This window comes from Ursus maritimus, unplaced genomic scaffold (assembly GCF_017311325.1).
Source record: "Ursus maritimus isolate PB19 unplaced genomic scaffold, ASM1731132v1 scaffold_24, whole genome shotgun sequence".
Classification (NCBI taxonomy): domain Eukaryota; kingdom Metazoa; phylum Chordata; class Mammalia; order Carnivora; family Ursidae; genus Ursus; species Ursus maritimus.
In genome coordinates this window covers 41671735-41691536 of record NW_024424897.1, presented here as the reverse complement: position 1 = coordinate 41691536, position 19802 = coordinate 41671735, and the positions used below count along the sequence as shown (strand labels likewise).

The 19802-nt window shown below is 59.1% G+C and overlaps 1 protein-coding gene across 2 annotated transcripts in view; it reads left to right on the top strand.

The window, feature by feature from the left end:
• Positions 1 to 19802, top strand: part of MYO18A (myosin XVIIIA) — an 82793-nt gene that overhangs the window by 25823 nt on the left and 37168 nt on the right. For both annotated transcript variants that reach the window (XM_040641071.1, XM_040641070.1), the window contains exons 2-14: positions 10586 to 10673; positions 10878 to 10984; positions 11094 to 11270; positions 11616 to 11829; positions 12041 to 12183; positions 12801 to 12901; positions 13705 to 13768; positions 13986 to 14130; positions 15735 to 15746; positions 16379 to 16555; positions 16787 to 16877; positions 17172 to 17364; positions 18217 to 18303. In XM_040641071.1, coding sequence (XP_040497005.1) covers positions 10586 to 10673; positions 10878 to 10984; positions 11094 to 11270; positions 11616 to 11829; positions 12041 to 12183; positions 12801 to 12901; positions 13705 to 13768; positions 13986 to 14130; positions 15735 to 15746; positions 16379 to 16555; positions 16787 to 16877; positions 17172 to 17364; positions 18217 to 18303 — 1599 coding nt within the window. The remainder of the gene's footprint in view (positions 1 to 10585; positions 10674 to 10877; positions 10985 to 11093; positions 11271 to 11615; positions 11830 to 12040; positions 12184 to 12800; positions 12902 to 13704; positions 13769 to 13985; positions 14131 to 15734; positions 15747 to 16378; positions 16556 to 16786; positions 16878 to 17171; positions 17365 to 18216; positions 18304 to 19802) is intronic.

Sequence of the window (19802 nt, the reverse complement as noted above, 5' to 3'; positions counted from 1 at the left end):
CGAGGGCCGGTAACTCACTCTTCTCTCTGGATGGGCTTCTGTGCTGAGTCACGCTCTTCCTCTGAGCTCCACGTCTGGTAAGCTGAGCTGCCTTTTGTCTTACTGGTGCCCCTCCAAGTTAACCCCTGCACACCCTTCCCTCCCCCCTGCTGCTCGGACTCACCCCTGGGAACGTGGGCTGCTCTGGGGGGGCCTCTGGGAATGGCTTTGGCTCTGAGGCCTCTGGAACTGGGTCTCCCCATGTCTGGGGTCTGTGGTGAGTAGACGGACAGGAACCAAGAGTTAGGAGCCAGGCCAGCTGGCTGCCTGGGTTCCAGAGGGTGATTCAGGCTGCAGCCCTGGGCGTGCCTTTGTGCGGTGCACAGTCCCTAGCTGGGCAGTGACCTATGACAGACAGAGCCCTTGGTTGGGGGGGGGTGGGGAGGGGCAGTGAGTCAGCCTCAGGCTAAATCCAGAGCTGAGCTCAGAGCCGGGCCTGGTGTCCCAGACATTTCGGGGGGCGGCCAGGGTTGCCCCCAGTGCTTCACCACTGGGCCAGGACGCTTGGGGTCCCCTGCTCGCATCCCTGGAGGGAGGACAGAATTGGAGCTGGTGAGGGACGCGGAGTGGACTTGGAATCTGGGCCATCCCTGAGGCTGAGCTAACGACACTGCGTGCAGTAATGAGCAAGTCTGTGTGCTTTGTGAATACTTGATGTTCCTCCGACCTGTGTGCGCCGGGGCTAATGCATGGTGTGATCCTGGGGGGCGTGGGGGGTGTGAGTGGTGGGCTTTGGGGGGGGGCCGTAGGCGCAGACCTGGACTCCGCCACTCCTCCTCATTCCCTCCCCACCGGCCCCTCCCTTCTCTTTATCCGCTCCAATCCCAGTTCCTAAAGCAGTGGAGTCCACTCTGAGGAATAATTGCCATTTTCCCTCTGTCCGCAACAGTGTGAACTAACTCTGAAGCTTCGGCCCGTTGACAGTAGCTCTATAGACAAGACACAGCTTGAGAACTGCAGCGGCCACCCTGCTGGTCAGTGCCCTAGGCGCTGCTAATCAGAGCCCAAAAGTAGCCAAGGACCCTGGTTCCAAATGGAGAGTCCCCCCGCCCCCAGGTGGATAATTATTGTGATTCTGGATGAGTTTCTGAGGATCTTTTCCATTAGGAATCAAGGACCCCTGCCAGTGCACCCAGCCCCCCCTACCCCCACCTACTGCCACCTACCCCCACCTACCCCCACCGTGCCTGGAAGGAACGGCACACTGAGGATGGCCCGCGCTGCTCACAGACCTGCCTTTTTCCCATCGTCCTAAGTGACTGGGGAAAGAAGAGAAACGAAATCCATTAGGACTGTCCAAGCTTTCGGACGGAGAGATGCCAGTGAGGGGCGGGCAGAGGGCTCATTCCGACAGAGGCCTGGCCCCTCTAGGTCTGTTCTGAGCCAGTCTCAGAACCAAAGCACCTTCAGAGCATCCACATTGTCTGCTCTTTTCCAGATACGTTGTGGTGGCTGCCAGTGTCCCGACTCTGCACCTCCCCTCTGACGTAGGCCTGCGAGTGCAGAGGCTGAGGACAGCCCCCTGGCCAGAGTGGCCTGAGCTCAGACATCTTTCCTTCCTCTACACTGTGCCCCAAACTTGGGGTTCCCTCCCTCAGCTGCGTGGTTAGCAGTTTTGTGGGTCTGAGGTTGGCATATGTCTGGCCTCCTGAATCCCTGCCTCTGCCCCATCTCCTGCCTCCAGACGGAGCTCAGCGGTCTGGCTGGGAAGGCATTCGGGCTCTGGGCTGGGGGAAGTCACAGGGACCTAGAAGCAAATTGGAGCCAGCCTGGTAGGAGTCTCCTCCAGCAGGGCCCCCACACTGGGGTCATTCCCTCCTCCTTAGTCACTAGGTCAGGGGACTCTCGTTCAGACCACTTCTCGTCTGAGCCAGGAATGACTCTTGTCGTTTAGCACGAGTTGAGTTGTCTGGCTGTTTCTGTCCACCCTGTAACCAAGGCCATGATGGCACTCTCTTTAAACAGCCCAAGTGGAACACGTGACTGGTGACTGAGGCCAGGGTTTCCCCGCTCCGGGGAGACTATTCATTCTTGAAGTTGTCACTGGACGGTTTTGACTCCAGCACGGGCCAGCAGTCGCTCATGTCCTTCACCCCAGTGTTCCTGAACACGCGGGAACTCTGCCTCCGAGGGAAGAAAGGCCCCTTGGAGGTTTTGCTCCTGTGCTTTTGATGCTGAGTCTCCTGCCCTGACCTGCCAGTGACTTCTTTGTCTGCTCCCTCAGGTTAAAGAGGAGGACAAAACTCTGCCGAAGCCTGGCCCTCCTGGCAAGGAGGAAGGGGCTGTAAGTGCATCTCTGAGCGCCCCCTGTGTGTGTGCCCGGGTGGGGGTGCCCGCCAGCCCTAGCCTAGTCCTCGAGGCAGGTCCCCGGAGCAGGCAGGCGTGGTGGGGTGCCCCTTCCTGTCTGGGGCGGCCAGAGGGGATGCCACCACCGAGGCAGAAAGTGCAGCATGTGTGATGCCAACTTGGGGTGTGCGGAGGAGATGGGAACCCAGAGGCGCTTCGGAGACCTCCCCCAGGCCCCTCACTTTAGTTTTGACCTATAGTTCTTGCTTCCTGAACCTTGGGGGGCCGGAGAGGCCTAGTTGGGCAAACTCTGAGATTGGGAAGCACCAAATGAGAGCTCAGCTGTTGGGACTTTTCGTCCTGCTCTGGGTGGCACAGGACCAGCGCGGGGACGGGTTTCACTGCAGCTGTTCTGTCTCTTCCCAAGACCCCGTCAGCTGCTCGATGTGGGTGACCCAGAGGCCGGCTCTAGCTGCCCAGGGCCCCCAGCTTCTCCCCCAGGTCATTCGGCTTTGAGATAGGGACCCTGAGTAAAGCAGGACTCGTTTCAGGCAAGAGAGAGGAGACAGTTCCAGAATAGCCAGGTCTAAAGGTGCGGAGTTGGTAGAGGACTGCGGTTGGCACAGGGTGTGGGAGTGCCAGGGGATTTGGGCCAGAGCTGGGTCACAAGGCAGCTCCGTGCTTCGTTACCCCGGATGGTGCCTGTCCCAGCTCCCCCACTTCCTTGGATGGAAGGTTCGATCAGCCAGACATTGTGGCTTCCACCTGATCTGTAGTTAATCCTGCAAGGGGAAGTGTTTGAGATATGTGTGGGGGAGGGGCCTCGGAGTATCCAGTTAGTTTGTGAAAAATCACACGTGAAGCGCCTAGAGGACTTCCTGGCACACAGTAAACACTGTACGAGTGTCAGCGGTTACCGTCATCATTGCCACCATCTTCAGCTGCGGGGGGATGGGAGGAAGGCCAGGAGGGGGAGAGGGAGGGGCCGGGAGCCTGCGGCTAGGGCCACTAGCCAGCTCCACAGTGCCCTGGCATGCCATGGAGCACTCTTGATCCAAGAGGTTGAGGAAAAGGCACCTTCAAGCCCTTCTCTCCCCACCCCTGCAGCAGAGCTACCCACAGCTGAGGTGACTTGGCTCAGCTCCACTCAGGATGTGAGGCAACCTCTCCCTGTGGCAGCCAGAGGCCTGCCCACTCTGAGCGTCTCTCTGCGTCCAAGCAGAGATGATAGCCAGACTTTCAGGGCCCAGAGCCCAGGTGCGTCCTGGAAGCAAGGTCATTGTTTTGGGGAACAGGGACTCAAACATGGCCCCCGAGTGGCAGGGCATTGCCTGACCAGCAAGGAGCCCCCCCCAGGGTTGACCTTGCTTACCCAGACAATGTGGCTGGCTTTGCAGGAAACTCTGCCCTGCTATTAGCCAGCCTGGCTTTCCCCAGTGGCTGTCCCTTGGGACCGTAGGCAGTTGCCACCAGTGTTGGGGAAGGGTGGGTGCCTCAGGCAAAGTGTGCCAGCGTACTCCAGTCAGGTGCCCAGAGCCTGGGAGGCTGGCTGAGCCAGGGCCCCAGCTCAAGAGCAGAGTAGATCTATGGTCACTTCAGTGCTTGGCCCTCCATGGGCCCCAGCTGCCTCCTCTTCATCCTCTCATCTGTACGCATACTCTGGGGGCTAGGAGGCCTCCAGCCCTGGAGAGGTTTGCAGGAGGAAAACTGCAAAGAGACTGGCAGAAAGCAGGCCAAGGTGGGAGCTTCCCGGGCCCATACTGGTCTCCGTAGCCCCTGAGAGTACGGGTGAGGGGTAGACAATGGCCACAAGCCAGAGGGGCAGGAGGGAAGGAGCTTGGTGCATCCTGGGGCCAGGAATTGCTCCCTGACCACTGGTTTTGCTGGGATGGGTAGGTTTGGGGTCCGACTGCCCAGAAAGCACAGTGAAAGAACGGGGACCACAGAGGCAGGAAGCCCCAGAATGAGGCCTAGGATGGATGGCAGGACTTGGTGGTTTGGCCTCTCCATGCTCCCTCTCAGGTGTGTTTGGGCTCACCTGGGTTGGTGTTTGGTGGCTGCCCTGATGTAGGCCAGTGACTCTGGGACACCTCAGGGGCCTCCGGGCACATTGTGCTGGCAGCTCACGGCCCTGTGCTAAGGCTGGGGATAGACAGTAGGTAACAGCACTACCTGGCTTGTGCTTTGTGGGGGAGAGAAGCCAGACTTGTAGATGCAGTTGTCCTATCTGGAAAATGGACTGAGGGCTTCCTGGTATAGCCTCTCGGAGTTCTGGATGAATGGAAGGTCTGTCCCAGGGCAAGGTGTGAGGTCGCACCTCTCACTTCGTCTGCACGGGGTGGGCAGGGACTCAAGGGCTGGTGCTAATGTCTGCCTGTATTTGTGTGACTGCAGCCAGAGGGCAGCGCAAAGGACAGCAGTGGCCCATCTAGGAGTCCTCAGCCTCCCACCAGCCCTGTACCCTCAGAGACGTCCCAGAGAGCCAAGAGCCCTGCACCCACACTTGCCATGAATGGCCCGGGGGCTGCCTCCGCAGAAGGCCCAAGTGAGGAGGCCCAGGGCCTGTCCCGGAAGAGAGTGGCAAATGCAGTTAGGAAGGTGGTGAGCAAGGTGCTGCCTGGCGAGGAGCCTGGGAGTGCCAAGGAGCCTTCAAGCAGAGGGGTCAGATCCCCTGAGCACCCAGCTCGAGGCAAGAGGGGAGAAAAGGCGGCACCTGGTCCCAAGCCACCACCTCCTCCACCCCCCCCGCCTCCCCCCGCCCCACCTAAGCCTGACGCAAAGAAGGAGACCGCCAAGGATGAGCTCTCTGTGGGTCTCCGGAGCCTGATGTCTCGGGGCAGGGGCAAGGACCACAAGCCCCGGGGCAGGCAGTCTCCGGGGAAGGGGGAGAAGCCCTCCAGCCAGGAGCCGGGCTCCTTAGGGAAGCCAGGCTCCCCAGCCAAACCTGAAATCCCCGAGAAGCAGTGTTCCCCAGCCCCACCGGAAGAGCTGGCGGCCCCAGGCTCCACCGGCCCGACGTCGAACCCCCCTGGATTGCAGCAGTCCAAGTCACCGGTCCCTGGCGTGCAGCAGGAGGTACCCGAGTGTGTCACTAACCTCCCGTGCCCCTGACCACTCTCGTGTGACGGCCAGGCACCCTCGCAGCCAGCTTCCCCACACCTCGTCAACACTCCCGCACGGCTGAGACGCTGGGCCCGGCCAGGTGCCAATGGCGGAGCTGCATGGCTTTCCTCAACCGGGTGCCAGAGCCCGTGGCGGCCTCTGCGCTGGGACGGGCCCCACTAAGCAGCATGTGGCTGTTCCTCAACACTCTTGTGTGTGGTTGGGGCCTCTTCCCAGGCTGCATGGTGTTGGCCGGAGGCTCCGGATCCCAAGCAGTGGTTCAGAGTCTTAGCAGATCAGTGCTAGGGTAGAGAGAGAATTTCTGGAGTTGGGTGACCCGTGGTCACCTCCCCAGCCACTCACCCTGTGTGGGATCTCAGCAAGGTCCCATCACTGAGCCTTCATCTGCCAAGCAGGGACGGGACAGGTCTCTAGTCCCTTCTCTGAAGCCCTTGGGGCCAGACGTGTTTTGTAAGTTAGTGATTTTTGTATTTTAGAAAGTCCTACATAATAAGCAGCAACCTGTAAGCAAACATAAGTATTTTCACGGCAAAATCTATGACCATTCACACTGCAGGGGGATAGACTACAAACGGGTTTTGCCACCAAAATAGTTGAGAAAAGATCTTTTGTTTGGGGGAGCTTTTGGATTTTGGAATTGCAAACGAGGGATAATCCCAGCTTTGAAGGGCTGCTGTGAAGATGAGGAATGGTACCCACTCTGAGCCCAGTCCCTGGCATGGTGGGTGCTCCACAAATGGTAGCATGGATAGTGATGCTAGTAACGGCAGTTTTAATGCCACCATTGCCATCACTACCTTCTTCAAGCCTGGCCGGCAGTTCCCTCTGGCAGCAGGACTCTTGAGGAGCCCTATGCCTGGGTGGCAAATGTGCACAGTGGGCCCCCTTTGGATCTGGGGCCCCATCTGTCCACAAAGTACCCTCTAGGTGGGACAGGAGGCTGAGAGGCAGAGGGAAGGACCTTGGAAGGTGATGCCTACATGGCTGGTCCTTTGGTCAGGGACAGTCTCTCCAAACTTCCCCATTTTATGGAGACTTCTGAGGCCTCATGAGGTTTGGCAGGGGAGGAGTCAAGTTTCACCACTGTTTCTCCCAGGCTGTTGCATGCTCTTCTGGCTGCAAGGGCAGGGTAGGGAGGAGTGGGGGGTAGGGCACAGCCTAGAGGCCCTCCCTGACTCCTACGTCCTGGGATTCCTAAGGTCCCAGAACCTGCCTTGTTCCCTACTCTGTTCTTCCTGGATTTTGCAGAACTTAGAGAAGAGCAGGCTGCAGACTTCCCGGCCCTGCTGGCCTGCTCTGAATCAGGGAAGTCACCTCCTGGCACCCGGGAGTTGGCAAGGGGCATTTTGGCCTGATGGGCAGGCCATGAGGGAAACGGTCAGCCCCTGAGTAGAACCTGTAAGTAGCCAGAGAGTGTCATGTGCCTGTTCCCGGGCCTGGCTACCCTCCCTCTGGCTCTCTGTCTCTCTCACCAGGGTGGAATTGGGGGCTGAGATGTGCCCTGACCTGGAGTTCACCCACCTGTCACCTGGGCCTGGGGTGGGGGAATAGGGCCATCCCGGTGCTGGAGTGGTTAGGACTATTAGAAGGAAGAACCCCAGAATTTCCAGGCACCTGTTCTTTTTTTCTCATCCGATAAACTTTAAAAACTCACGTTGATGCCTGGCTTGCCTCCCTGACCCTACTTCACTTGCCCACTGGGTCCCAGCAGCTCCCTAAGCCAGAAGCTTGGCATGCTGTGCCCCCACTCCCCCTCACCCCAGGCCAGGACTAATGGTGGTTTAACCTCTAGGCAGGAGCTGCCCCTGAGGTCCAGCTGACCCCCGCAGAGGAGGCCCAGCAGCGGCTTGAGAGGATCTTCACAGCTTCTGTAATGCCACCTCTCGTGTATGGTTCCCCAGGCCCTGGTGCTCCTCCTGGCAGCCAGACTGGGGGTGTCAGGGGGGCGGGGGGGGCATCCAACTATGGAAGGATGGCCTCATGGCAGTGTGGGGGCCCTCACGTGGCCTTCTCACCTGAAGAAATAAGAGAAGGGCTCTGTGGAGGGTCTGAGCAGTGAGACCTGTCCCTCCAGGGGACCCAGAACCCTGTGCCCATGGGAGGGAACCTCTCTTGGCTGAGGATCCAGCCCCTTCTCTGGCCCCATTCTCTTGCCCTGGAGGACATGGCTTAGTGCCAGGGCCTGGTGGGTGGTGAGGTAGGGAGCTCACTCTCCCCTCTTTTGATACACTGGCTCTTCAGACAGGTTGGGGCCTGTTAACTCCCTGCTTATTCCTTATAGGCCAGGTCCAAGGCCTGACTGACTCCACTTCTCCTTCAGAAAGGTCTTTAAGTAATCGGACAGAGACAGGTCAAGTCTGGCCACAGGGCCTGCCCACAGTCCTTTGGTTCATGGGCAGGTGGACCCAGTGGCGTGGTGCCTCTGCTCGCCATGGGGCGATGTGGCTGTCTGCGAGCGGTGCAGGGCACAGTGGGGGATTGAGGAAGGGGTCCTGGACTTGGGGCTGCTAGTGGTCCTGTTCTATGAGACATGCTCTGTGATGTTGTTCTGCGCAGGGGTGACAGCTCTGAAGGACAGCCTTTGGCACTGGGGGTGGCACCTTTGTGTGTGTTTGGAGACCAGGGACAGCCCCGTTCTGGGGTCTGCTGGCTACAGGGGAGTCAGGTTGACCAATGCCCTGGAGATAAGGCCAGAGCCATGCACGGGGCCAGGCCCTGGTTGTAGGGAGGTGGCCTGACCTGGCAAGCTCATAGAAGAGCTTAGTTCAGGATGCATGGGTTGTCCCACCCAGGGGAGACTGTGGCCGGAGGCAAAGAGGCACACTCCTGCCCAGGCCACAGTGAATGACTTAGCGGAGCGTCTTCTCTGAGACATCTGATGATAACAGGTGTCTCTCCGGCAAGCTGGGCCTCTCCTTCAGGGTCTGGCCTCTCCTGGACAGGGCACAGTTCATCTGCCCATCCTGGCACTTGAGTCCTTCCAACCTCCGCCCTCCATCCTGGGCAGCCAGAGAGAGCCCACCCACCTAGCTCAGAGTACTTGCTGAAGGGAACATGCCAACGGTCTGCTTGTCTTCACCCCTCTCTCTCTCTCTCTCTCTCTCTCTCTCTGTTCTTTGCTTACTGCTGGCAGCTGGACCCTGAGGCCGCCTCTCCTGCCCACAGCCAGGTAGGGTGCTCCTGCCCCCCTCAGGAGCCCTCCGCTTCCTCCAGCGACCACCCGCCACCCCTGGTCCGTACCTGGGCTGGCGTCTGTGCTCGGGCCTCGTGCTGGAGTGTAAGGCCTCTTTCCCCTTCTGGCTCCCACCGTGTGTCTGGGGGGGTCCTTGGAAGAGGCAGTGCCAGAAGTTTGAGATGGGGCAGTTCTGTGTCAGGCCCCTGGGGAGTGTCTAGACGGGGTGTCACCACTCGAGTTTGGCCTTGTGGCACATGGTTTTTAACCACTGGAGCCCAAGGGCCTGGCAAGAGTTCTGGTTTCTAAGTGTTTCGATTCTGCTCACTCTGGGTAGAGAAAGCTGAAAGGCTGAGCCGCTCTCACCTCCCCACCCTCCTTCCCTAGCCTGAAGATGTGGCATTCTCTGGCTCCACCTGCTGGCCAGTGTGGGAAACCTATCTTTGAATTCATTCTAAAGGATTGATTCTAGGCCAGGACCCTTTGATTTCCCCTCGTTTGTTAGGTTCCAAACACCTGACCCACAAAACGTGTCCATTCAAGACAAAGGTTTTCACCTGTATCATGTGATTTGAGAAAAAAACAATGTGGTTTTTTTACAAAGTTACATTTCTTCAAATAATAAAGAAATTAGCTTTTTTTAATTTTAATTTTTATTTTATTTAAGATTATTTATTTTAGAGAGAAAGAGTGGAGCGAGAGTGAGAGAGCACAAGCAGGGCCAGGGGCAGAGGAAGAAGCAGGCTCCCCGATGAGTGGGAAGCCCGACGCAGGGCTCGATCCCAGGACTCTGGGGTCACGACCCAGGCGGAAGGCAGATGCCTAACCGCTGAGCCACCCAGACACCCACCCCCGTTTTTTTTTTTTAATGTCTTCATTTAACAATTTAAAATGTTGCCAGCCCCATAGTGATCGTCCTGTTTGAAGGGTGGTTTCACTGGTCATGATTCCCAGAGCCCGGGGACCACGTGTAGTCCAGGTTTCTCTCTTGAGCAGGGAAGGGCCATCAGCAAGGGAGAGGGAGTTACCTGAAGCCCGGATCCAACCTGGGAACAGAACCCGGGTCTCTCTTTCTTTTGGCTCCAAGAAATGTGACAAAGAAAAGACTTACTATGCTTCCTTGTCCTTCCCGATCCCTCACCCAGAGGCTCGGTGACACAAAGCAGTGTCTGCGCCTCGGCCTCAGGTCCCCTCTCAGAGACTGACGGTAGCTCGCGGCCACTCCAGTGCCCATCCACGTGGCACGCAAGCCTTTGCTGTGCCCTTCCCCGCCCCCCCTCACGTATCTGGCCATGCTGTTTCATGCCCTTGTGTGGCCTTCTCCTGTCCTTCCGAGGAGGCCTGAAGGAGGAGTGGGGAGGCTGGCACACATCCAGTGCAGCGTCCTCTGGGGGGAAGGCCGGGCCGAGGCTAGGACTCAGGACGCACACACCACGTTGTAGCCCAGAGTCCTCCGTAGACACTTCTCTCCTCAGGTCTTGAGGAAGCGCCCTTTCCCAGCTTGGTGAAGGAGGGCCTGTTAGTCGGCTGAAGGCAGAAGCTGGGCATGAGAGGTCACAGTAGCCGTGGGCGGCGGCCCAGCGGGCAGTGTGTGGGCTCAGGACACCGACCCTGTGGGCTCCATGGGGAGGTGGGGAAGAGGGTGGCTGAAGGTAGAACCTGGTTTACTTTCTTGTGGTCTGGTCTCTTCTGGGCTCGAGTTCTGAGTGTCCCCGTCTTCCAGATCCTCAAGGCTGGCATGGTCCCTAACTGTGTCCTCGTCCTCAGGGCTCCTCAGGACCACCCCCATTCCCTGCTTCCCCACCTTCTTCCTCTGACACCGCGATGTCTCCTGTTCTGTATCTCCCCCCCACTATCCCCCTTACCCAGTGGCTCATCTGGAAGCACTTCCCCTCACGTGTCTCCTCTCTCCTGACTCTGTTTCCAGAGCAAGGACTGACTATGTATCCCCCCCCACCCCAATAGGTGAAGACAGAAGAGCAGATTGCCGCTGAGGAGGCCTGGTATGAGACAGAGAAGGTGTGGCTGGTCCATAAGGAAGGCTTCTCACTGGGTGAGTCTGGGGAGACCCAGGGGACAGATGCCTGGGCCTCTCAGTTTTCGGGGCTGGGTGTGCCATCTGGGTCCGGTGAGGCCTGGGTGGTGAGTGAGGAGAGGTCAGGGACATAGTGGGGAGGAGGCAAGATCACAAAGGGCCCGAAGAGGGTGGCCAAGGTTCCCAGGCTTTTGTGTCTGATGGTCTGTCCCCGCTCTGTAGGCAGTCAGCTCAAATCTGAGGAGCTCAGCGCGCCAGAAGGGAAGGTGCGCGTGAAGCTAGACCACGACGGTGCCATCTTGGATGTGGATGAGGACGATGTGGAGAAGGTTTGCAGGTGGAGGGCACAGGAAGTAGGCTGGGCAGGACAGGCCTGTCCACTGGCAGGGCGGGCAGGTTCTGCTTCTTCAGTGCCTGCCCGCCTGTCCTGTCACACAGGCTAATGCTCCCTCCTGCGACCGTCTAGAAGATCTGGCTTCGCTGGTATACCTCAATGAGTCCAGCGTCCTCCACACGCTGCGCCAGCGCTATGGTGCCAGCCTGCTGCACACGTACGCCGGCCCCAGCCTGCTCGTCCTCAGCCCCCGCGGGGCCCCCGCTGTGTACTCTGAGAAGGTGCGGCGACCCCGGGCTACCATGCTGCCTCGTGGACCCAGCCGTGTACTGCCTACCCCACCTTCCCTGGCTCTGCCCTTTCCCCTTGGCTTCCCGCTGGGCTCCTGTCCACTCTCGCAGTTGACCTTGGGAAGAGGAGTCATTTCAGGGGGTGGGAACAGGAGGCCCTCCACCTAACCTCTAACAGAGGCCAGGATTGGGCTAGAATCTGCATTTCCATGCATGGCCTCGGCCCTCCTGCAGTGAAAGGCCCAGAAAGGTGGACCTTGGGAGTAAGGGGTGTCCAAGTGGGACCAGCTAAGAGCCTTACCCCTCCCCTCCATCTTCCTCCCCCTCCCCCCCAAGGTGATGCACATGTTCAAGGGGTGTCGGCGGGAGGACATGGCGCCCCACATCTATGCCGTGGCCCAGACCGCGTACAGGGCAATGCTGATGAGCCGCCAGGACCAGTCTGTCATCCTCCTGGGAGGCAGCGGCAGCGGCAAGACCACCAGCTGCCAGCATCTGGTGCAGTACCTGGCCACCATCGCGGGCACCAGTGGGAACAAGGTGTTCTCCGGTGAGATAGGACTCCTGGAAAACCTGAGAGGGGGTGGGGATGGAAGTGCCTCGTAGGTGCTGCCCTTTTTCTCCCTGGCTTCTCTGTGCCCCTCAAAACCCCTCTGTCCCGGCCAATCTGGTAGGAGTAACTCCGAGCCTGCGTGCTGGCGGAATAGGCCTGCACTGGGTGTCTGGAGGCTTTCCTGATGGCCCCGGCCTGTCTTTTGCAGTGGAGAAGTGGCAGGCTCTGTACAGCCTTCTGGAAGCCTTTGGGAACAGCCCCACCATCATGAACGGCAACGCTACCCGCTTCTCCCAGATCCTCTCCCTGGACTTCGACCAAGCTGGCCAGGTGGCCTCAGCCTCCATCCAGGTGAGGGACCTTCAGGGTAGTAAGAGATCAGCTGCCTGGATTCAGGTCCTAGAAACTAGGCTCTCTCCTGTGCCTCATTTTCCTGGGATTCTACCCCAACAAAATGGACCCTGTCTCTAGCAGGGCTGGTTGGCTCCACTCTGGACCTTCACCTTTCTGCCCCCCCCCAACCGTGTCTTCTGTCCCCCAAGCCTTCTGCGCCCCCTGCCTCCTGCCCTGGCTGGGGCATGGCTCAGCTTCCTGCACACCCCTGGGGTTGGCCGCACCCTACTTCTGGGGCCCTGGCCCTGTGTTCAGGGGCTTCTCTCAGGCTAATTTCACCCAGGTTAAGACTGACTTGTCAGTAAAGTAAGGTCCAGCCGAGGCTGGTCCCCTCGCAGGCTAGATGAAACATCTCACTACGAAGGGCCCAGCTCCCTAAGAAGTCTGTGCCGGGGGCCTGGGCAGGGCAGCAGGGCCCCTCCGGGAGCTGGGCCCGTCTTCTTCCTCCTGGCGCTGGCCTCTGGTGGGGAGTGAGCGGTAGCCGCTTGTTCCCAGGGGCCCAGTTCTTTCTGGTGTGGGGTGGGAGGAGCTTGACCCGGCAACACCCTCTTTGCCCATACCCTCCCGTGCTGTAGACGATGCTTCTGGAGAAGCTGCGTGTGGCTCGACGCCCAGCGGGTGAGGCCACGTTCAATGTCTTCTACTATCTGCTGGCCTGTGGGGATGGCACCCTCAGGTGAGATGGGGCCAAGGAAATTGGGGGGGGGTGCTCTGGACTCCAGCTCACCGATGGCTCTTGGGTCTCGTCATCTGGTTGCATCCCATCCCGTCTGTTTATCGTATGCTTGCCACATATGAGGCTCCAAGGTGACGGGACAGTGAGCTGACGGGAGCTCCCAAGCCCCAGGCATAGAATTGACCCTCCGGTGTCCCCGGGGCCTTGCTAGGACCTCTGCTATCCCCGAAACCAGGTCCGCAGAGGAAAGCAGGGCAAGATGCGGGTGCTCGGGGACTTGCCCGTAGTCGCACGGCTAGTGTGGGGCTGAGCGGTTGTTGGAGTCCACGCTGGAGCCGAAAGCCCCGAGCCTTTTTCAGCGCCCTCCAGGCTGGCCCTCCCTGCTCCCTAGCATGGTTCGTCTGCCAGGCTCTTCCCTTTGGACCTTCAGACTTGCTGTCTTTGTTCTGTGGAAAAAGGATAAATGATAAGGCTGAGCAAGCAGCCCTGGGATATTATCCTCCTTAGCTCTTCTTGTCTCTGAGAGCATGGTCTCTGTCCTGGCTTGACTCACGCTGCCCTCTTTCAGGGGTCTGGCTGACACTCTCACTGGAGCATCTCCGGTGACCTGTCCTAGGGAGGCTAGTGCTCTGATCAGGCGTCCAGGCCAATTAGGGAAGGCAGCGGCGGCTGGCCTGATAGGGTATAATGGGCAGACAAAACTCAGAGTCTGGAAGCTGGATCCATCTGTCTCCACCCTGGTAGGGAGATGGCCCTTGGCATGGGGACCAAGCACTGTGCTGATGCCTCATTTGTACCCCTAGGACAGAGCTCCACTTGAACCACTTGGCAGAGAACAATGTGTTTGGGATTGTGCCACTGGCCAAGGTGAGGCACCTGTGGGGCCGGGGTTGGCAGTCCTGGGCCTTGGGAGCAGGGGCCGCTTCAAGCGGCCTGGAGCGCCCCCTGGGAGGAGCAGGATCCTGGCTCTAGCTGGGCGGCTCTCCCTAGCCTCTCCCTCCCTGAGGGCCCAGCAGCATGGGGGTATGCCGGCAGGGACAGCCCCTCCGAGATGCCGTGCCAGCGTGCCCGTCTGTCCCTGCAGCCGGAGGAGAAGCAGAAGGCGGCTCAGCAGTTCAGTAAGCTGCAGACCGCCATGAAGGTGTTGGGCATCTCCCCAGATGAACAGAAAGCCTGCTGGCTCATCCTGGCCGCCATCTACCACCTGGGGGCTGCAGGCGCCACCAAAGGTAACGTGCAATGGGTCCCAACAGCGCGGCTTATCGCCCCGGAGAGCTTGTGGAGGCCCTGCCGCTCCGTTCGTCCTCACCCAGCACAGACCTCTCTCTTAGCAGACACCCCTCTGTTGTTTGTGCCTCTTCCCAGTCCCCCACCTCAGAGAAGGCTCCGAGCACCCGGAGAAGCATCTCTGCCCCGGCCTTGGACGGCAGTGATGCCGAGAACTGTGAAGAGCAGGGGGGCGGTGGTTCGGAGGCTGAGGGGGAAGAAAAAGGTCTAACTCAGAGCAGTCCCCCTGAAATAACTCTCCTTCTTATTCCCTTCCTGACAGAGGCCCCCGAGGAGCAAGCGGGTAACTGACCTTGGCCCCTCCCTGGGGGGTAGAGGCCACCTTGTCCCGTCTTGGTGCTCACCCCGGGCTCTCTCTGGGGACTGGGCTTGTTCTGTCCGAGTGGAGGGGACTGGCCTGGGAGAAGCCCCTGGTTGAGGGTGGAGAGGGCGCCTGCTGGCCGTGAGGCTTCTCAGCATCCCAGGCCTAGCTGCTCCGACTCGTTTTGCCTCCATATCCTGGGACCCCTCAGGATGCCCTCCATGGGGCTTAGACGGGGTAGGGTGGGCTTGCCGTCTTGCGGCTTTCCGAGGCCAGTTTTCCTGCCTTCACTTCACGGATTTGGTAGCAGGCGTCTCTTCCTCTTGCATGGCAGGGTGGAGACCACTAGGGGGCAGCAGACACCGTGGTAACAAATGGGCTGCAGCTTCTGCACTTGGGACTTGGGGGCTTGTGGATGGCTGGAGCTTGGTCTGGCTTGGAAGAGCTCTGCTGCCTTCCTCTGAGATTCCGTGGATGGGTGGGCACTCGGAGCACCTCTTCACCCCTTCCTCCCCTTTCTCAGAGGGATGCTGCCTCTGAACAGCGCCTTGGGCCTTGACTTCCTCTTCCCCTGGGATGGGAAGGGCTCCAGGCTGCTCAGCAGGAGCGAGGAAGACTGGTGGGTGGGCAGGTGGGCGCCGGGAGGAGCAGGTGTCAGGTTCCTTACAGTCCCAGCAGGTGGCATCCCCGCCAAAGAGGAAGCAGGCTCAGAGTTAAGGAAGTTGTCTCCAGACTGTGTAGGTGGGCCTGCGGGTAGGCGTGCGGCTGTGTCTTGAGAAAGTTCTTTCCCTCTGAGGAGGTGACGAGACCAGGTTCCCTATAACCCTGTACTCTGTCCGCCAGCGGACAGATCTGGGTGTGTCAGCTCAGGGACCTTGTTGAGCAGGCTCTGTTACCTCGTCAGAGCTTCCAGTATGTTCCAGAGGATGTGTGTATGTGTGCACATGTGCGGGTGTGTACATGTGTGGTGTCTTCGTAGGTCTGTGTGTGTGTGTGTGTGTGTGTGTGAGCGTGATGACATCCGTAGACATACTCCTTTGAGATTGTGTGTGTGCGCTTGTGTATATTTTTGCGTCTCTGAGTCTGAATGTGGCTCCGTTTTCTCGCCTGCTCATCCTCACAAACCACCCCCCTACACACGCCCCTCCACAGTCCCTTCCCGTGGGCCTGGCGGGCTCACTTGATGACTGTTTGCTAACACGCTGTTTTTCTTTGCATGCTGCATGCTGGTCCTTTGCCTTACAGAAGCTGCCGAAGGTAAAACCTTGTTTCTTGTTAGCTTTCCCTAATTGCTGTGATTAGACACATGTTGGCTGAGGCGCGTCTGTCTGCGTGGGCTGTTCCCTTCCCCCCCGCGGCTTCTTCCACTTCCCCACTGTTGGGCCATGGGTGGGTGTGGGTGTTGGTGGTCTCCCCTGGCAGACGCCTGGAGGTAAGGGAGAGGGTCCTGATGTATTCACGGAAGGGGGAGGCACTAGAACTCTCTCGTGATGTGGCCCCCATGGGTGCAAGTGGTTCTTGTGCTCATCACAGGGGGGCTGGCTCATCCTCTGACTGTCCTCCCCCAAGCGGGCACCCCTGAGGCCAAGCCCTCTAGAAGAGATGTTCAGAGCTGCCTGCGTGCCCTCTGGTGGCAGCGGTGTGGAGTTCCCTCCTCTTTTAGGACCTGTTCCTTCTCTCTCCGGCCTGCAAGGGACACAGGAAGTGCTGGCAGCCTCTGGCTGTCCCTGTTTTGCCTAAAGCCCTTCTGGTGTCATCAGGGCTGGTTTTAACACCAGAAGATGCTCACTCCCCAGTTCTTGGCCATGGGAGCCAAAGGGCGTAGCGGTCACCAAGTGGACTAAGGAGAAAGACCCAAGATGCCAGATCCTTTTTTTTCTACCCCATAGCTGGGCGCAAGCAGTTTGCCCGCCACGAGTGGGCCCAGAAGGCCGCATACCTGTTGGGCTGCAGCCTGGAGGAGCTGTCCTCGGCCATCTTCAAGCACCAGCACAAGGGCGGCACGCTGCAGCGCTCCACCTCCTTCCGCCAAGGCCCCGAGGAGAGCAGCCTGGGAGACGGCACAGGTGCCCGGAGCCCCTTGGCTGATGGCTGTGATTGGGAGGCCCCATCAGGCCTTGTTGCTGTCTGCTCTGGCATGGGGAGACTGCTGGGGTGAATAGATGCTTCCATCAGAGGGAGAGGCCCAGCCCCAGGGCCCCATGCTGACTTGACCTTGGGTAGCTAGAAAGCACACACCCCACCCCAATGGGCATCCCCAGCGGGCCAGAGGTAGAGCTGATGCTCTTGCCCCGCAGGCCCCAAACTGAGTGCCCTGGAGTGCTTAGAGGGCATGGCGTCTGGCCTCTACAGTGAGCTCTTCACCCTTCTCGTCTCCCTGGTGAACAGGTGAGTGCCAGGCAGGGCCCAGGAGCTGACCAGCCTCCTGCTGTGACAAAGGGGGAGTTGATGCCTCAGTGCTGGTGGGATCGCTGAGACAGCGCCATTCTCCACCAGCAGAGGGCTCACTGTCCTCACGGGTGAGGAAAGGCACGTCCTCCCCATCAGGGTCCTGGGCACCTAGGCAGGGATGGAGATTTGGCTTGGGGCAGAACGGGGCTGCCTGGGTACCACGGGCAGACCCGTGGGGCCTGTTCGGCGGTACTGCCCTGGCCAGCCCTGACCCAGGCTCTTCCTGTGAAGGGCTCTCAAGTCCAGCCAGCACTCACTCTGCTCTATGATGATTGTGGACACGCCGGGCTTCCAGAACCCTGAGCAGGGTGGATCCGCCCGCGGAGCCTCCTTTGAGGAACTGTGCCACAACTACGCCCAGGACCGGCTGCAGAGACTCTTCCACGAGCGCACCTTTGTGCAGGAGTTAGAAAGATACAAGGAGGTAGCACTTGACCTTGCCTCTGCCTTGCCCACCCCCTGGCCCCTGCCCCCCAGCCTCAGCTTCCTGGCTCCCACAGGGAGGACATCTGTGGAGAGGGAAGACCCCACCTTCCCCGTGGGTGGCTCCCTTCCCTGCTTTTGCTCTTTGTCATTTCTGTCTCCCTGTGCATCCCGGAGTAGTAGTCTTGTCCTGCCCCAGACTACATCCTTACTTTGCAGAGAGTTTGCTGTCCAAGAAGCTGCAGATGCATTCGGGGCCCCTGAGAGCCCCTCCTTGCCCGCCCTCAAGGCGCCCACTAGGCCCCGTGAATTGCCACCACGCAGTTCCTGCCTCCATGTGGGTCGGGCCCGGCCTTCCCTGGTTCCCTGGCTCCTGATCTGTTAAGATGGTGATTGATTATGTAGGGCCCCTCATAAAAGAGTGTCCCGGATGGGACAAGATGTAGAAATCCTACCTCATGGGCAGGTAAGATGAATGAACTAGGGAGGATATTTATCTTGGATGAGAGAAGATTCAGGAAGCAAATGACAGCTGTCTGCAGGTGTTTCGAGGATGATTGTGTGAAGTTGAGAGTAGGCTTACTCCGCGTCGTCTCGTCAGCTGGTGCAAGTAACAGGAATAGGGGACCTTCACTCAGGGTTACAGAAGGTTAAACGAATTTTAGCTGTCCAAAAAGGCCACGTGGTGCCTTGGGAGGTGGTGAACTTTTGTTCCTAGGGGCTGCTGGAGGGGAGGAGCTCCTGAGAGGGAGGGAAGGGTGGACTTGCTAGCCCAGCGCCCCCTCCTGGCCTTCACATAGGGCTGCACCCCTCGAGTGGCCAGTGCTCACTACCTCTCTGCCTTCCCTCCTAGGAGAACATTGAGCTGGCATTTGACGACTTGGAGCCAGCTGTGGGTGATTCTGTGGCAGCTGTGGACCAAGCCTCCCATCAGTCCCTGGTAGGAATTCCAGCGAGGGCCTGGGCTGACCCTCTCTCCCCTTGTCTGTCCCTTGGCCTCAGTCGAGCCCTCGCTGTGTAAGCTGCTGCTGCTCGGCTGCTCTGGCCGGGGAGGGGGCACTTCCTTCTGCCCTAGTGCAGTGCCAGCCCCAGCCCCCAGGGGTCCAAGCGGGGGCGGGGGAGGGGGCACACCTGCTCCCTCCTCTTCAGGCCCTGTCCTGCGCCTGGCTGAGCCCCACATGTGTCTGCCAGGAGCCCTGTTGTCTCCTCCTTGATGGTGAGGGCTGGGCTGGACCCAGAGGACATAGTCATTCCTCCTGCTGTCCCCAAGAGACTGGTGCAGCCAAGCAGAGCGGGCGAGGAGTCTGTGCAAATAGGGAATGTATGCCTCGCTCTAAATGTGAGCCCTCACGCCTCAACCTTAGGGACAGGCTCTGTCATACTTTGGGCGAGGATCTTGGGCACTTTGCTGCCTGGGGGCCTGGCTGGCCTGGTGAGCACTTGGCATTTGCTGATTGTCTTCAGTTAGGGAAGTTTCAGAAGGCACTTTACTAGACAATTGGCATTTTTGCTAGGCTGTTGCTCCCCTCCTCTGCTTTGACCCCGGCCTCCTCCTCTTCCCTCTTCCTTGTGGGCAGGCCCTGCTGTGCTAGCAAGGGGGTGGGGCCCCGGGGAGAGTGAGTGTCCCCCTTAGGACAAGTACTTAAGTGCCCAAGTTCCATGTGCCCCCAGGGAAGCTGGCTTTTCTTTTCCTGACACCTGGTTCCCATGCCGGCCTCCACTGAGAGCCTTTGCCATTCCCAGGAGATGTGGGGCAGTCAGTCTGTGTGGCCAAGGAGGGGCAGTGTGTCAGATAGTGTGTTCGGATGGGACTTGGCTATCGCTTCCCTTCTTTGCTCTCCCTGTCTGATGGACCTTGGCATCTCTGGGGACAGGGGCCCCTCGGTGCTGAGCCTGCCACTCACTGTCCAGTGGTTTCATTGCCCAGTCCTGCCATGGAGCCCCAGCCACTCTGAAACCTTAGCTCCCCCTCCGTCCTTGGCCACATTCTGCTTCCTCCTGGTAGTCACACTGACTCCCTTAGACAGCCGTGGGGTGGGGGGAGATGCAGGCAGCTGGGTGAAATGAAAGGGAAAATGGCACTTTTCTTACTTCGCTTGTTCCCCCAGTCCCAAAAAGCCAGGCAAGAATGGAGTGTAGGAAAGGTTTCAGCCTTCTTGCTCAAGGAAGTCTTGGAAATGCCATGGAAAAGGTACCTTCAGACCAGAAACAGCCACAGGCCTGGTTTGTGTGGCCCGCATAGGGTGTTAGAAATCAGAATTCTCTTGAAAAGCTGGAGGGTTTCCCAACGCTAGGCCAGCGTTCTTCCAGAACAGCGGTTGGCTGCAGCTGATGGACGGCCCTTCCCTTTGGATGGGGACACGTGCTATGCTGTCATCCCGACTCCGCCCGTTCCAGCTGTTACATCTCCTAAGCCACCAGCCTTACGATTTGGCACTT